The 18,879-nt window shown below is 42.8% G+C and overlaps 1 protein-coding gene across 3 annotated transcripts in view; it reads right to left on the reverse strand.

The window, feature by feature from the left end:
- Nucleotides 1-17,934, reverse strand: part of GK (glycerol kinase) — a 69,505-nt gene extending 51,571 nt beyond the window's left edge. For all 3 annotated transcript variants that reach the window (XM_018561116.1, XM_018561117.1, XM_018561115.1), the window contains exon 1: nucleotides 17,768-17,934. In XM_018561116.1, the coding sequence (XP_018416618.1) occupies nucleotides 17,768-17,845 (78 nt within the window). In that variant the 5' untranslated portion in view covers nucleotides 17,846-17,934. The remainder of the gene's footprint in view (nucleotides 1-17,767) is intronic.
- Nucleotides 17,935-18,879: the final 945 nt, after the last annotated feature.

Here is an 18,879-nt window from a genome sequence, read left to right on the forward strand (position 1 = left end):
GAAGAAGTCACACTATACTGTGATTTCTTCGTCTCAGATAGTAAAAGTAACATTGTATACCTCTCAGTGTGAAGAATTACCTACAAACCAACACTAAGGGGGTTATTCACAAAAGGGTGAAGAGTTTGGAGAAGGCAGGAGAAGTGAACAATCTAGGAGAACAGGACTGAACTGGAAAGTGAGCTGAATTGGTGATTTTTTCCAAATCAGCTTTTTTGGCCTAGATTATTCACTTCTCCTGCCTTCTACACACTCTTCACCCTTTTGTGAATAACCCCCTAAATGTGTGTCTTGTCAGATAGAAGTTGTTTAGTTCTTGTTCACATACATCCACCATATGTGTTGCATATGGTGGTGTGTAGCTCTAGACAAACCACAGTAAACAGGCAGCTTCAGGTCTAAAAGGCCTGCCAAAATGCTGCAGAATTTGGACTGATACTCTCACCTATGAACACGGTCAGAACTGCTTAAGAACCAGCAAATCAAGGCTGCAGTGTGTCTAGACCCTTTAGAGGTCTGCTTATGTCCTAATTTGCAGAGCCATTTGTCCTGCAAATGTCTGTGAACATTTGCTTTGTACGAATAGGCAAAAACAAATGTTCTTAGTATATTTTCTTTCCAAGTCGAATGTAAAATTCAGAAAATACCACTAGATGGAGCTGAGGAGCACAGGAACCTATACTCCTTAGCTCCATCTAGTGATCATAATGAGGTATTTTCTGACTTACATTTAACCTGAAAATTAAAACGCTAAGGCCTTGTTCACACCAAGCGCGGAGCAGATCCAGACCAGAGCAGGTGCAGACCGGATCAAAACTGCGTCCAATGTATTCCTATGGTATTTTGACCTCCAGTTCACATTGCAGCGTGCGGATCCAGACCAGATCCAGGGCAGGTGAAAAAACTGCGGCAAGCCCTATTTTACCTGCTCTGGATCTGCTCTGAAACGCATAAAAAATGCATCAAAAACGCAACGCAATGCAACCCAATGGGAAAAAATAACCATAAAGAAAAAAAACCTCTATGGTCATCTGTCATGACCTAATCTTCCTTTGTCACTTCCTGTCTTTGGAAAAGGTGACCTTGTGAGCTGGAGAGCAAAGGAAAAATGGTGGACCAGTTTTGTGACCCAGAGAGATTCATAAGTATGGTTCAACAGTGCCCTGAGCTATATGACAGCAGACACTTTCAATATAAGAACAATAGAAAGAAGGCTGACCAGTGGAGTTTGATAGCAGGGGGAGTTTTCCCAGGATATAAGGATATGTCCTTGACAGATAAGGAGAGCTGTGGTGAGTACTTCAATGTGAATGGCATTGTATACTAGTAGTTCCTCAAATGCAGTATTCCATCCATCCCCCTTCCCCCCACCACTCCTCCTTATCACACTGCCTGTTTGCTCACTGACGCCTGCAGCTGCTTTTCATGCAAAAAAAAAGCATCAAAAACGCGTCAAAAACGCATCGTGCGTGTGCAGAAACCTGACCGGATCTGGTCTGCATTTGGTGTGAACAAGGCCTAAGAAGTTTTCTTTTATGACGTTCTGTGCCCAGATGATTTCACTTCACGTTATGCCGCTTCATGGGATACAACAGGAGGTGAGAGGAAAGCTCTCCACTTAGACAATTGTCACCGTAACAGGTGGTCTTCAATTAAAGATATCCCCTCTATTGCTGTTTAGGTGACGAGCATAAAATTCCAATTTTCCTGCATTTTTCTCTGGTGTTATTATAGTCAAGCAAATCGGAAGGTGCAATTCCCCTTCAGGCACACAGAGAACAATAAAAACCTGACAGGGGGTGTCAACATTTCTTTGCATTCTATACATTACAGCGTAACTCAGCCAAAATAGTTTAGCTTCAAGCAGATTGGGGAAGACAACATTTTGGTCAGGTATTATATCTGCCTGTGAGAACAATAGGGAGTTTTTGCCTTATTCCCTGCCACATTAAAAGGTTAGTTCACCTTTAGTGCGGTGTACCGCACCAAATGAACGCAGGCCACGGCTAGCACACATAGAATACAATGGTTTGCTATATATTTCAATTACATTATAACGCAGTGGCAGGTGCACTGCAATAAAATACAAACACAATGCATTTGATCACAGAGCACTGCATGTCACTGCAGAGCAGAGCAACTCACTGCCGTGTGGTGACCTGGATGGAGTGTACATATTACACACTACACATAAAAGCTGAAGAAAAAACAAATGTCAACCGCGACAGCTCCGATACAAGGCACACTACTGGAACTGTCACAACCCTCTAGCCCGTCCACTGAAACACAGCGTTCCAGCAGACAGGCTAGTGTGAACATGCCCGCAATGTTATTTTTTTTTTTTACATCTATTAACATTAAAGCTTAAAATGAATATTAAAACAAATACTGTACTCCACTTTTAAAAGTGTTACTTACTTTTATTAATGCTGCTCCTATGAGCTCCCTCTCTCTGTCTCAACCTCATGGCAGGATGGCCCAACCATTTGATGTGCAACCTCAGCTCCTCATAACTCAGCACTTCGCTAGGAGACCTGGGCTTGGCTAACTATCACTTGCAGAATGCCGAGGTCAGACGCAGGATCATTAGAAAGTGGACTGCACATGTATGGTTAGAAAGCCAAATTCTCCTAGCTGAGTGCTCATTCATGGGAAGCTGGGGCCACCCCTCCAATGGTTTGCCCACGGGAGCAGCATTAATAAAAGTAAGCATTATTTTATAAAAAGGAAGAGCTATTTAATGTATTTAAAAAAAAAAAAAACATTTTTAAAAAGGTGAACTAACCCTTTAATAGCTATACAAGAAATGGGGGTGCACATATCACTGGGACAGGAAGGCACAGGGAGCAAAAAAAAAACCTTGCTCAGAAATTCTAATCCTTCCCCACTCTACTAAAAATAGGGTTGAAGACATTTGATAGCGCTTCCTGTTTTGGAAAATCTCCCTAGTAGAATACATATGGGAATAAAACACAAGGCTCTAACCTTAGCATGTGCTCTATCTAAAACAATGTAAAAAATATTAGGTGGAGTTTGGCTTTAAAAATAAACTTGTAGGGATCCCAGGCAATTTATACTGAGCATATTAATATATAAACTGCATAAGCAGAATTCTCTTCAGTGAAAAAGATTTACATTAAACCACCCATAGATCAAGAGATACAGTATATGCTGTAGTTTTCCTATAGAGGTTGTGCAAAGACTTGATCCCTCCTGCACCTCCCTATAGGTCAGTGAGGGATTTTTTTTTCATATTAAAAAAGGGGCATTAGGGAGAGGGATTGAGCCAAGGTCAATATTTACTGGAAAAGCACAGGCTCACATATCTCTGGACTTCCAATGCATTTCGTCATCCTGTTTTCACAAAAGGTGGCCTTCCCCTATGCATGTTTCCCAACACAAGCTCAGTTTTAATTGCCAGGATTTGTGACAGGCCTGTGCCGAGAGCAACACACTGGCAGCCAATGCAGATCTCTCCTTGAGAAAATGCCAGTTTCCTGGCTGCCAACTCTATGGCTTCAACAGTTTCGGAGTCCCTGACATGGAACAGATATGTAGATTGTGAGTTTACCTTCACTTGCTGCATGCTTTATTTGAGATGGTAACGTAAATATGATTAAAGCCAGACAAAGCCATGCAACCAAGGTTGTTGCAAGGACAAAGCAAAGTGAACCACAAACTACTTCAAGGGAGCATGATTAATCCCTTCATCAGTTTATTTTTTGCTCCACGTGGCAATTCCCATCAGGTGTATTACAAGGAAGAAAATGGACGCAGCCACAAATAGCTATTGTTTTCTTAGGCGGATTGCCAAACAGGATATCACCATAGCACCTGCATTGATACCATTAGTGCACCATTATAGCAGACCTTGGTGTCATTTAAAAGGCCTAGCTGTTTGCTCCGCAACTGATCAAATACAATAGGCAGGTCTGATTATTGGCAGGGAGCCCAGATTGCAGCCTGCAGAAAAAATATATGATTAAATAACAAAATGAGCAGAAAACTCACACTGAAGTGCTCAGCCAGGAGAGGATTATAGGCCTCATCCAAGAAAGCATCATTCATAGTAGCGAGATAACAAGCAATATACTGAATTTAGAAGTGGCTGATACTAGATACAATTGTCTCATCTCTTGCAGGTTGCTCCAAAACAGGCCACTGAAATGGCCCCAGACACAGAAAATGAAGTCACAGAATTCAGGACGCAATACATCACTTGTTTTACATACCAGCTATTTTAATGGTCATAAAAAGAGGTCATAAAATGTACAATTATTTGGTAACTCGATAGAGATAGAGATAGAGATAGAGATGATAGATATATATATATATAGCAGGAATTTTAGAGATTTTGTTTTGATAAAGTGTGTTATAATGTTTCGTGTATTTTTACTGAAAAGATCGTTCTTGTAAATATTTGCACAACGGTCACAGGATATACAAAATCATCAACACCATCTTTTAATTATAAACATCCTGCGTTTTAAGTAAATATTGAGCTATTGCCCACTATATGCAGACAGGAATCAACAATATTGTTGAGGTCCAACCCGCTACCTGATTGACAGCTGGCCATGCCTCTCTAGAGCCAGAGCCAGCTGTTGCAGCCATTAGTTCTTGATCAATAGAGCTGATGTGTGACACGTCGGCTCTAACTATGGGTGTGAGTGTATTTTACTCATCCCATAGTTCTCCTTTAAGGCTGTAATGTGCAAATGCAAAATTGCAAAAACAGTCCGGCTACACGATGTCCAAATGGGTGACACAGCCTGAAACCAAAAAGGTTAAAAAGGACAGCAGATACAAAATAAAAAAATAAATAAAACACACAACAACCCTCTCCTCTTGAACTTAAAGGGGTTCTAATCCCTCCGGTTTTTTTTGCCTACATCTACTGCTAGCCAGCAGTAGAAATATGCAAAATGTTTTTTAAAAAAACAAAAAAAAAACCCCGCTTTAAACTTACCCAGTTATCGCAGCGCGCTCCCGCTCGAGAATCTGAAACTGCTCGGGCAGCCGCAAAGCATCTTGGGGTGGGCGCATGCGCAGTTTGGATTTTCGGGGAGGGGAGACGAGCAGAGACGCAAGGTAAGTCTATGGACGCGTGCACCCACATGCAGACACCGCGGGATCGGAAGTGCCTGCAGGGATAGAGGAGTCAGCGCTGAATCGGACCCCGCAGCAGCGCTGGAGGGACAGATGAAAACATCAGGAAAGAAGATCGGATTAAGAGAGATCATTTAAGATAAGTGCCAACATTAACATTGGGGGAGGGAAAAAACATTTAGACTTTAAATGTCACTTTAAGTGTATTTCTACTTTTGCAGACAAATTGGGATACTACCTATTCTATATGTGTTACATGTTTCTCAATCACATAATATTTTTTTAATTGCTGTACGCACAACACATGCTCTATTCTGAAAGAAAAGTTGTTCTCTGTACCAAGTTTTGCTCTGGAGTGCAAGGAGGGGCGGGCAGGTTAATGTTACCATAAGTGTATTTCAACCTTGGTAGTGGACTTTGCGAAACCCCCACTGTATGTTCCCATTCACACAGCATACCTAAAAATTATTTTAGAAAAGTGGCTTACCTTTCAAGTGGTTTCTTTGAAGCAGGCTTATACACAGGGCCCTATGGGCAGCTTTTTCACTTAGAATAGATTGTAAGCTCTCATGGGCAAGGCCCTCCTTATCACCTTGTCTTGTATTGTATTGTAACTGTAATGTCTTCCTTATATTATAAAGTGCTGTGCAAACTGTTGGCGCTATATATTGTATAATAATACAGTTCTTTTTAGATTGCATTAACATACAACCTACCACCCAAGTATTGAGATCTTTAACCCTTTGTTAGGCCAGACAGTCCTGCACGTCTAGTTTACAACTGACAACAGAATCTGCCAATACAGTACATACAGGGTTAAATATGGCAAACATAACTCCCCAGCACCCTCATAAAAATTACACAGCTAGGTAGGATTTTTCACTTTGGAAGTTTTTTTTAAAAAGGAGCATGTAAAAAAAGGTAAGCAGCAATTTTTCTATATTTAAGCTATGCAATGTGAATGAGAAGTTACTAACAAATATAAGGTAAGTATTATTGTTTGGCTGCAACAGTGGAAATACACATTAAATTACGCACAGAGTGGCTTCACCCACAATAACCGGAGAGGAATGAAGGGATATATTAGAATAAATACACTATTGTGCAAACACCCAACGCTGAACACTAACCGGAGAGGATATATTACAATAAATACACTATTGTGCAAACACCCAACGCTGAACACATGGCTATTAAGAAATGTATGAGCAAGAGACAAAACAGGAATATAAAAGGAAATTCATATTTGTAACATTCTTGAAGTATATGTAAACCCAAACAACGAACTTCTCTTATTTTGGTTCCTTTTAATCTGTTATATATACCATTGAAAGAAAACAAAAAAAACCCCTGTTAATCTTGTCAGAAATCTTTTGGGCTGATAACAGTCTACAGGCAGAGAGCATAGGAAGTTATCAATTAGCTGTTCTTCCCCATATACTGCAGAACCACCTGTATTTTATGCAGAATAGGAGAAGGGTGAGTATCGGTATGATTGCATTCACACTTGTGAATGGGGCTGGGTCAGCTCCTTCAATCAGCTGAATGAAGGATGCCAACCACTGTGTGAATTTCAGCCAGTTCCTCAGGAACTGGTGGAAATTCTTCCCGTGTATACACTACTTAAAGTGGACCTTTACCCTTTTTCACCTAAAAATACCATCGGCATACACCTCTGTATGCTGATATGAAAGCATCTTACATTCATTAGTTAAACACACATATTTTTTATTTACCGTATTTTGCGGTCCATAAGACGCACCGGACCATAGGACGCAGGGAGGTCCGGCGCGCCTTATGGAGCACTCGAGACTGTAGCTTCTGTGACAGCTTCTATGACAGAAGCTGCAGTTAGTGACCGCTGAGACAGGTGGCGCTGTGATTACAGCGCCACGGTCTCAGTGATGACACAGAGCAGGCGAAGAACGTCTATTCTTCGTCTGCTCTATGGTTATCTCGATCGTCGCCGCTGCTCGGTTTTAATACGAGTGATCTCATTAGATCACTCGTATTAAACGAGCAGTGGCTCCTGCTGCTGAACTCGATCGCCGCCACTGCTGCTCGGCTTTAATACGAGTGATCTCGTTAGATCACTCGTATTAAATGAGCAGTGGCTCCTACTACTCGCCCGGCGCCCGAAACTGCATGTCTCGGGCGTCGGGATTCGCTCCATAAGACCTTTTTCCCCCCAAAAGGAGGGGGAAAAAGGTGCGTCTTATGGAGCGAAAAATACGGTACTTCCTGGTCCAAGTCTGGCACAAATTATGTAATGTGCCCAAGCACTGCATCCTGGGAAGATTACATCAGCAGAGCATTGGTGGGAAATCTCATCTGTAATCTCACAAGATCTCAGGGAAAGGCATTTTCCTCCCCTGAGAAGATGTGCATGGTCACATGTCCTAGTCACATGTGCCAGAACCCAGGAAGTAAAAGGAGATCTAGTAATCTGCCCTTAGTAAAAATGGCCACTGTCAGAAGAATGGGAAAGAAAAGAGAAATAAGGTATGTGAAGAATAAAAAGCTGGCAATTATCTAGAAAGATGTGTTTGTAGATTGTCATACCTAAACATTTCTAAAGGTGCCTTTGTTGTTATTTTAAAGTAGGGATGCACGGGTACTCAACCAAATACTCTCGATACTTATTCCAATACCGGAACTTCCGGTATCAGGAAGCTGGGCGGCATGTCATTACACGCCACGCAGCTTCTTGATTGGCCGGGAAGCCGGCTCTAAGCTCCCTCGTCATCAAGGAGCATGGAGCCACTTGGTGATTGAGCATGGAGCTGGCTTCCCGGCCAATCAGGGAGCCGGGCGCCCGGTTTCCTGATTGGTCAGGAAGCTGGCCAATCAGGGAGCCGAGAGAGGACTCATTACTCTCCCTCCAGCCTCCTAATTGGCCATAAAGCCGTCTCCATGCTTCCTCATCACCTGGTGACGAGGGAGCATGGAGCCAGCTTCCTTGCTAACTAGGAAGCCGGGTGGCGAGTCATCACACGCCGCCCAGCTTCCTTATTGGGACTTTCGGTATTGGTATTTGGCAAATATAAAAAAAAAATTATCGGTACTCGTACTCGATACCGAATAACTGGTATCATGCATCCCTATTTAACGATATGGGTAAAGTTCCTCTTTAAAAAATCGTAAGGTGTATGGGCACCTTAAGGCTCACAAATTCCTCCATGAGACTCGTGATCAGCTGCAGGTGGGGGGCTTTGTACAATACAACAGCTGCCACCACCCATAGCTTTTGCAGGAGCGGTTTTTGTCTCTGAGAACTAAGAAAATCATAAGGTAAAAATAGGAGGCTCCTTTATTAGACTAAACAAATACCAAATCCAGTTACTGTGGGATGCACAAGGCTCATAAAGTAAACAAACATTACCTTCACTGGTGGAGCAATGCTGTCAATCTAGAAAGCAGTGTGCAGGGACTTGGTGCCGTCAGGTGCTGATTGACAAGCTGCAGACTTGTGTGTCCAGGAACAAATATCTCTTCCAATGCGCAAGTAATTGTTTCATATACGATTACATGCAGACAGCCACGGACAAATCCAGCCACTGTCACCCTGAATGGGCACAGCAGCCACATCTATTTGGATCCACCTGGGATTCCTGCCGTAAGAATCTTTAGGTTCTTGCCACAGGAATCTCCAAACGCCCGTGTGCATGTAGCCTAAGATAAGACAAAAATGCACTGCATACACAAAAGCATGGAAACAATTTTCTTGCTATATGTATTCAATGTTAAGCGCTGCGCAAACTGTTGGCGCTATATAAATCCTGTATAATAATAATAACAATAATAAATGTTTGTCAAATAGATTTTATAATGCAAATAAAATTGATAGAAAAATAACAGTTAATAAAAACTGAAAATAAATATAAAATAAAAAAAAAATTACTAAAAACCACTATAGCTTCCTTATATAAATGAAGTCCATGCAAAACTACATAGGGGGATGTTTATCAACCACATAACTAGTCACAAATGAAGCTGTCTCTCCTTCAGAAAAGTCTACCTCGACAGGTTTACAGACCTGAGACCAGTGGGTGACAGCTTGCCGCCAACCCCCCTTCCATTCCCAATCACACTCTGCAAAGGAGATAACCTCTTGATTGACACCTCTTGTCTCACTGTCCCTGCACTTTCCCCGGCAAAAGAGCGCATAGGGAGGGGACACACTCAAACAGGAATTAGCACAGGCACTAGATGGGGAACCTTGTTTTGTGTCAGAAAAGTGCAGGGACTGTGAGATCGGTACTGTCAAGAGGCTTGGTCAGTAATGGGGGTGAGGGTGCATGCTCTCACTGCCCGGATCTCAGTTTCTGCTGCACAAAGGAAAATAACAGACCACTGATATTTCCCTCTTAAAATACAAAAAGGGATTGAGAACACAGAGTCCTCAATCTCTTTTTCTGCAGCCTCTGTTATAAATGAACAGGGATCCTCTATACTGAGCGTTCCTGTTCATTCAGAACATGTGTATATAGTACGTTTACTATAACCACAATTATGAATGAACAGGAGGTGATGTAGATCACTTCCAATTCATTCATAATTGAGGACACAGTAAACATACTCTGTCCTCAATAATTTACAAACACTCAGCGATCACTGACTGCTTGTACCCACTCTCCTCTCTGACACGCTGTCAAAGGAGGCTGGGCGGGGCGGAAGGAGAGCTCAGCCTCCTGTGACAGCGCAGGCTGTCTCCGCCCTCACCGCCGCTCTCCTGATCCGTCACAGGAGGCTGCGGTACGGGGAGGAGAGACGCCGGCCGTTCACAGCACTCTCCTCTCGCAACGCTCGGCCTCCTGTGACAGTTTATCTCCTCCCCGTTGGGACACAGAGTAGCACCCAGCAGGGAGGGGAGAAATCACGGATTCACTGCTATTTCAGCCAAAAAAAAGCATTTTGCAGAAAAGTGTCGTTTTCGGCCGATATGTTTCGGCGGCCGATATATATATATATACACACACACACACACACACACACACACACACACACACAGTGGTAGTTAGGTGACTAAGATGTAAAAACAATCTAAAGTTGAGACTTCTTTAAGTATATAATCATTTGGAAACTTAAACCTGTCCACAAGTCCCCATCCTAACCCATAATTTATCATCTGGAGGTGTGTGCTGGCTGCAGTGTGAAGGGACAATGGTCACGTCCCCTAGTTAGGGGCTAGTGTGGCTGTGCTGGGTATACAAGAAAAAGAAAAACAAGAAATGCTGGTTACTCGCTGTTGAGAGCCTCTCGTAAGCTGTGTACTATTCTCAAAAGACTTCCAGCTCAAGTGATGATAAAATAAATATTACGTAAAACTATCACCAGGATACAAGTTCAAATTGGATTTATATTCCGCTTGCCAAAAGCTTAAGTGTGTTTCAACACTGCATTGTGACATTTGGAACGTCATGTTAGTTTGTAATTAGATATAACCTTGAGACCTGCAGAATAAGCAGAGACATACACAACCTACCTTATCATACTAGGTCAAAGTGCAAGCACACAAACTGGGAAAGACAAGTGGAAAGAATAAGTTCAACACAGTGCTGATCTGATGACAATGGGCAGGATGCTCATCTTGCAGTCTGACAGCTGGCCATACGCATTAAGACTTTGTCTTGTTCACACTCCTCAGCATTGAATCTCTCCTGTTGGCTGTTATATTGTATCAGCCAGTGCCCATTTCATGGTTCTTTATAGGACTTTGTACTGAAAGCACACGTTACCTAGTTATGGGGAATACATACCGGGTTATTCACAAAAGGGTGAAGAGTTTGGAGAAGGCAGGAGAAGTGAACAATCTAGGGCAACATAGCCGATTTGGAAAAATTCTCCAATTCAGCTCACTTTCCTGTTTAGCTAAGTTGTCCTAGATTGTTCACTTCTCCTGCCTTCTCCAAACTCTTTACCCTTTTGTGAATAACCATGTTAGCCATTTTAACTCAGACATACTATATATAGGGTCAGCACCACAGCAAGGCAGCTAATATTTCCAGCGTGCTTCTTTCATAGTTTACTTTGGGATACATCAATTACATTCCAATTAGCTAGGTCTCCGGGTGCAGTCTTAAAAGGGCATCTAAACTCGAGAATAAAAATGTCGTCTATGACAGCTTTCCTGTCCTTCGATATGGTGGCTGCATTTGTTTTCTTCTTTCAGGCTTTGTTCCTTTATTTTTACCTGGTGATCCTGCCAGTAACATATTTCCTGTTCTAGGGTGACACTACTCACGCACTGTACTGTATCTATGGAGGAGCAATGTTGTTATATTAGAACAGAAAGTGTTTTAGGATTAAAGAACACCTCCCATATTCTCATCTACATAACAGAGGGGATGCGTTTTGTAGTTCACAGAGAGAACTAGTAAAAATGCCAACTCAGAACAGTGCAGCAGAATACACAGGAGGTTTAGAAGATTGCTGGCAGGATTAATAGGTTTCTTTTTTAACTTTTTACTTATTTTACTACTATTGTTAATGGTATATATACCACACTAAAAGGGAGTGAATAAGAGACATTCATTATTAGGTTTTATTATTATTATTTTAAAGTACAACTAAACCCAAGAAGATTCAGGAAGGATACCAAGACTGGTGGTACCATGTGGGAGCTCCAAACAGGCTGCAAGGCCCCTGTAAGTTATGCCCTGCTAAAGGGCTACCATGCGCCCCCATAGTCCCATGCCCATACAGGTCCAGGAAAGGAGGAACCCCATGCTGTCATCAGAAAGTTTTAGGGTTGGTGGGCTACGTCCGGTTGGAACCAGGATGCCATCTGCCTGTCTTGGGAGACTGTGACATGCTGGTCAGGACCACAGGTGATATGTACCCCCTGCTCAAAATGTACTGCACAATGCACTACCTAGGCATACAACACAGTGGTGTAGAGGAGGAAGGGGTACCCATAGACCAGTTCAAGCTACCCAGAGAGGAAGATTAATACTTAGCACATCCCAATAGGATCCCTTTCTGTAACCTTGCATCAGATTAGGGACATTGTCTGCCAGGCACAACACTGTCACAGAGCAATCAGGTCACTTGGCCATACGTGTCAAGATAGGGCTGTCACAGCCGTGGCTGCAGGCAGGTCATTGAATGCACTTGCAGGCTAGGCTGGAGGAACTATATTATCCAACCTGTTACCTAGATCAGCAGTTGACTGAAGGTTGCAAAGACTGAAGAAAAAATTGCTTATCCTGCAAAAGGAAGGGGAACTAAGATTCCCAGCAGGAAGCTGAGGTCCTTTCAAACCTTGACACTAGGTAAAAAACTGAGCTTACTATAGTAGATGGGGGGTTGACCCCCAGCAGGGGCTACCTCTAGGCTGTGCTTTGTTTCTGTGCCAAGTTTCCTACTGCTAAAAGGTGATGATATAACCCAATGGTCAAGATCTAAAGATCTCAGCTATGCCCTTGTATAAAAATTACAGAAATGTTATATGTTATCAATTTTTCATAGCTATCTTCTGTAAATTACAGAACAGCTTCTCTTATGCAATGGGGAGGTGTGTGTAGTCTAAATCAGGAATGCAGCCTAAGATGACAACGCTGCTTCCCAATAGATCCTGTGCAGTAAGTGAGCGCTGTCCCTCAAGGACAGGGAGTGTGTTACTGGCAGGTTCCCCATGTGCATTCACAGACATCCATCTTTGTTTGACAACTACCTTTTTTAAATGCATGCTGGCTATTAATTATATTAATTTATTTTCTATCCCATCTATATGATGAGGAGTGAAGACCTCAATCCTTTTTTACATTTGCTTTACACCAGTCAACTGATACCATGCCAATCATCTTTCTCCTAAAGCGTCTTAGAAAGAACTCAGCTTACTTCTTTGAGGGCTCCGAGTATAAGCCATCTGGCCTGGAAGCTTTACCTGCATTTACTTTGTATAATAACTTTCTGCTATCCTTGTAACAAACTCATCCTGACCCACCTACAGAGAGTCAAGGACCAAATGAAGGCAAGGCCATAATATGTAAAAGGCATAATCTAACTGTTGCAAAAAAAAATAATGCACCCACCTTAATATAAAAAACAAAACAAACAACATATATATATATATTTTTATTTTTTTGCATTGGAGCCTGTAAAGCATTCACTTTATTGCGGGTGCAATGCTCGGGCTCCTGCAGACTGTTTCCGCAGCCCCAGGTCCATATCGAGGTACGGACCTTCTGTTGTGGGGCTGGAGGATGTAATCAGTGGACTTGTATTGCGGTACCTCGGTACAGACAGGGATGAGAGGAAAAAACTGCTGGAGCCAGAGCTTTGCCCCTGCGATCCGCTTGATGAATGCTTTACTGGCTCCAATGCAAAAAAATAATAAATTCAATTTGTTTTCTTTTAGGAAGATGTGGGCATGTATTAATCTTTTGAAAAGGTGGATTTTACCATTAAGATACCATTCAGTATTCTAGTAGCCTTAAATATTTAACAACCAAGGATTTATTTCTGCTGAGAAGTAAGCTGACAAAGCACATGATTTAATAAAGCACGGGTCAAAGTTGTGGAATCTAAAACAGTTGCTTTGTCATCCTTCTCCTCACCCGATGATTACCGCTTCACAGCTTGGGCAGATGAAACCAGATCCAATCTATAGAGCAGCTGGAACTTAAAAAAGTTCCCTATGACTTGCAAAACAATGGCAATTGTTTATTAAACAGCACTAAATATATAAAACACGTACCTCATTACTAGCTAGCAATGGATAAGAGTCAGTCACCTGTGGAAGCCCTGCTTCATTATTCTAAATAGTGAAATATGATGGCTTCACTTTAGAACAGATATTTAAGAAATATAACCCAGTAGGGTAAAAGTGAATATGGATTTCGAATGTTGTTGTTATAAGTAAACACAGAAATCTCCCCTCAGTTCCTATGCTGAAACCCATGGTCACCAGGGACAGCGTGCTTCTCTATTGGGGAAATTTCCCCTAGATTTCTAAGCTGAAGACTGTGGTCACCAGAGACAGAGTGTCTCTATGGGGGAAATTTTCCCTCAGTTCCTATGCTGAAGACCGTGGTCAACAGAGGCAGCATTTGTTTTTTATTGGTGGAGACTGCCCCTCAGTTCCTAAGCTGAAGACCATGGTCACAAGAGACAGCATTTGTTTTAATGGTGGAGATTGCCCCTCAGTTTCTATGCTTAAGACCGTGGTCACCAGAGACAGCTTGTGTTTCTATGGGGTATATTTCCCCTACAGAGACACTGGTGGCAGTAAATAATAGGTATACACCTTAGTCAACTCCATCCAAAACAAAAAAATAAATAAAAAATGTGGCCTTGGTTGAAGCTTACCTCAAAGTAAATATCAAGCTTCTGCAGAACTAGTAAAAAAAAGTACACAAAATGACATATAAAATGGATATTGTAAATCTTTATTTCTTGGACTCTTTTCCATCTGTCAGAGAGAAGGCTGAATTGTTTAATTGCTGCAACTTAGTAACAGAGTGCAGCCTAATGATATGGAAGTCGGTGAACACCTCTCTTTCAATCGTTCAATGATAACCATCCTGCAAGTAAAGTATGTTTTGCTGGCCAAATTTCCGCTCTGCTTCACCTCAGCTCTACATGACCTTCAGGATTGGACACAGCAACCTTCACAATGCTTACAGAAGTAAACAGTAGATAAATGAGCCATCTATTAAAAAGTCAATGACATGCACAGCAGGTGTTTATCAACAAAACCTCTCTATGTTCAAGTGCTGAACGATCGAATCGTCAATGGGGACTTCCCATACCTGAAGATCACACTTTGTTCTCAAGAGCTTTCCTTCACACAGGTTCAACAAACAGCAAACTCATCAACATTTAACCAGATAAGAGGCAAGAGCAAAGCCATAGAGAGGCAACACAGGCTTAGTAAAATACACCCATGTCTACCTATGGGTATAAAGTGAGCGATTTATAAAAATCAGCAAATCAGCTTGCTGTTTCTGTCACCAAAGGACTACTGGTACATGTGACAAATCACTTATTATTAAAGGGTTAGTTCACCTTTCTATAAAAAATAAAGAAAAAAATAGCCTATGCAGATACGCAGTCCGAGTCCTGTGATGTTGGAGATGATCATGCAATGGCTGGCTCATCCTTGAAAAGGGAGGAATAGAAATGTGCAAAATATAGGCAGTTTTTCAGGTGACTTTGGTGAGGCTGCAAATGGCCTATAGGTATGACAGGTCCATTACTAAAGATTTTTAAAAGCTGCTTCATTTTTATTAACTACTTCTTCTTAACTGCACGGTTTATTATTTTTACAAAGATTATCCTTTAGGCCTCATTCACACTATGTTAAGTTGGGCCGTACACGTCCGTGTGGCGTGCACGCCCGTATAGGGCCGTTCCTGGGAGGGACAGGTGCTGCGTGTGTTTACACGCAGCAGCCTGTTCTTCCCTATGGGAGGATGCGGCTGTACGCTGTCACACGAACTGCACATCCCCAATGGGACACAGACAGCAGAATAAATAGAGGATCTGGGATATAGCCCCTGGCTGTTATGCCGAGCCTTTGATTTTGATACATTGCGATTCACAGACCTGGAACGTCAGTGAAGTCAGTGTAGAGTCAGAAGTCCTTATCTTTATACGTGCTCTGGGTTACACACCACAATGGTCAAGTAACTAACATTCCCTGAATGAGGGTTCCACAATCGCTCCCTCCACGTTTCCCACAGAAAAGGTTCCCTATCAATAAATGATAATACATAAAATTGACACACTACCAATCAGGTTTACTCTTATAATGTATTCATTGCTAAGTTGAGTTCTGGTGTCCAACCTACAGCCAAGGTTATCCTTGCCTAGGTGCTTACTCAGGGACAGTGAAGGACAATAATCAATCAACTGCTTTCTACCATTTCACCATTTCTTTTTAGTATTTCTGCATTTTTTCTGATCCTTTACTCTGCTCTTTTTGAAAGGAATAATAAATGTGGTTCCAAAATCTTTTTTTAAGGGGACTATCACTTGTACTATGTCCTCCGTCTGTCTTCTGCAGTATGCCCCCAGTCTCCAACCATATTATTTAGCATGCCCACATCCTCTGACTATTTCCTGCACTATTTCCAGTCTCTGACCATTTGTTTGTAGAATTACATGTACCAAACAGTGGCAGTGATTCAATATAGCCTCTGTGACATAGTTCTGACGTTACTCTTGTTTTAGGAAATGTAGTGCCAAATTCATGTAAGTCTTGCAACAGTTTTCTTGCCTATTCCATCACGTACAACAAATTCAAGTCGTTCTTGTTTGTAACTGTTTCCTAATATGTCACTATGGCCCAGACCATTACCACCAGATCGGAAATAAGAAAATGGAGGTTAAGAGGACCAATGCCATTTTGGAGTAACACTCCCTGGCACTGGTTTCTAGGGAGCTGTCAACAGCAAAGCATCCTTGGTTGCTATGATGCTTTTGGCTGCACATTATCCTTGGTTGCTATGAAGCTGTCAGTTGCACAGTATTTCTGGTTGGCATGGACGCTGTAGAGGCACACAGCACCATAGCAACCTATGATGCTGTGCAGCTGACACCATCATAAAATCAAGGACACTGTGCAGCCAACAGCATCATAGCAACCAAGAATACTGTGTTGCTGATGGCATCATAGTAACCAAGGCCGCTATGCAGCCATCAGCATCCTAGCAACCAAGGACACAGTGCGGCCCACAGGCTGGACATGCACTGAGGGTGGGGTGTCTGTGGTACGGACACTCCGGCCTCAATGTCTCCCCCCACCATTTCTACGCATGGCAAATTGATGTACCTATCCGAAAAGGTATATAAATAAGTCACAGGCACTGCCATACACTTTGTGAATTCCAGGGATTATGAGTGGCCCTTTGTTGATGTCAGTCATCTATACCAGCACTGGTTTAGAGTCTTCCGTATAAATATGTATAACAAGCTGAGAGGAACCCGAGAACAATGTCTACTCAGGGGTGGGCAAACTCTGGCCCTCCAGGTGTGGTGAAACTACAAATCCCATAACATATCTGTCTACAGGAGTCCTGCCTGTGGCTGGGAGAATCTTGCAATGCCGCATGGGATTTGTAGTTCCACAACAGCTGGAGGGCCAGAGTTTGCCTCACAGACCCACTACCCGTCTACATACAAAGCACCTAAAGATGCCCATCTGCAACGTGCAGGTTCATAAACCAGACAAACCCAAAACAACCTGCTACAATGATGACACCCTCTGGATTTACACTTTGCCATTACTGTATAAAATGTTTTCTAAAGAGAGACTGGAGCAGAGCACACCCGACCAGTACAGCAATAAACACCAAATCTCAGGTACAATAAGCACCTCCATGTGCAGACTGGATACACCCACCTGTCACTTCACTATAGACAAATAGAGATGGACCACAATAAATCCCACACAGCTCTACAGCCGATCATACACTATACAACGTGATCGTACAATCTCTGTACAATGACCAAATCTTTATAAAACAATCCATTCAATCAGAATTAAAGCAGACAAGTCTTTGTAGCACACGGTGTTAGATCCAAAGGAGATTGTATAGTAGCATATGGCTTCCGATACAATAAATGACAGCTCCGCACAATACAGGACCATCCAATGTCATGACATAGCTGATCCCTGTGATTGATACAGATGCCGGAGGATCGGACTTACCAGAAAGCGGGTAGATCCTGTCCCCTGATCGATGGCCCCAACTAGTGGTCCCAGGGCGATTCTATTGGAGGCAGCCATTCTCCTTGTAGTGTGACCCGGGGTGACTGCTCGGCCTCTGTACTGCACGCTTCACCGGGAGCGCCTGGCTTACACATAACCATGCCACAGAGCCCGTGACGTCGCTGGGCGCTGACCCGGCTCAGCCAATCAGCAGCGGGGGGTGTGCGAGCGTCGGCGTCACCCGGCTTCCCACTGGCTCTTCATGAATGTTGGCCTCTCGTCTGTGTGTATGTGTGTGTGTGACGTCATGCAGCAGGCAGCCAAAGGCTAAGCGCCAGTGTGCCTAGTGTGTTCACTGTGATCATGTGTGCTGTGCTGTGTCTCTTAGACTTTCCATTGTCCTACTGGTGTGTTTCATGTTCACATTTTTCTTATAGATCAATTGAAAGAACACACCTAGAGAAAACTAGAGCCAACATTGTTTTTCCTTTTGGATAGAGGAAGTAAGTCCCATTCAGAACTGTGTGCCCCGGAATGATTCATGCATTCATTCCCAATTGCACCGCAAACATGCCTGCACGTGTGTTGTAGGGTGTCAAAACCAGAGGGGAATTTATCAAAACTGGAGCAGACAAAATCTGGAGCAGTTCTTTCAGGGCCTGTTCACACGACGTCCGTTTTCTGTGCTGACCTGATCCGTACGCTCCTGCACTTAAAATGCATCCCAATGTATCCCTATGTGTTTTATGGGCTACAGTTCTCACGTGCGCCGCTAGTTCAGCTTATGACAGAAAAAATACTGCATGTCACATTTTGTCCGGTCCGGAAAGGCACGAACGCTGCAAAAACGCAACGAAAGCGGAACGCAATGCAGCTAAGCAAAAAAAAAATAGTATTCTTGCTCCACTTTTTATGATGTCATACGACATACGAGTAAAGGAAAAAAATGTATCCGGGTGACCTCGCAAATCCTCATACAAACTCCAGAACTGACCCTTGGAGTCCCGGAGCCTCAAGATCGGGTGTACCCAATAACGACACCTCCTGCGGGCTCATTCTCTGCAGATTGCTGTAGCCAGCACCATCAACATGCCTGCACACTTGTGATACAT

Source organism: Nanorana parkeri, unplaced genomic scaffold, assembly GCF_000935625.1.
Source record: "Nanorana parkeri isolate BGI_ZX_2015 unplaced genomic scaffold, ASM93562v1 scaffold500, whole genome shotgun sequence".
Classification (NCBI taxonomy): Eukaryota; Metazoa; Chordata; class Amphibia; order Anura; family Dicroglossidae; genus Nanorana; species Nanorana parkeri.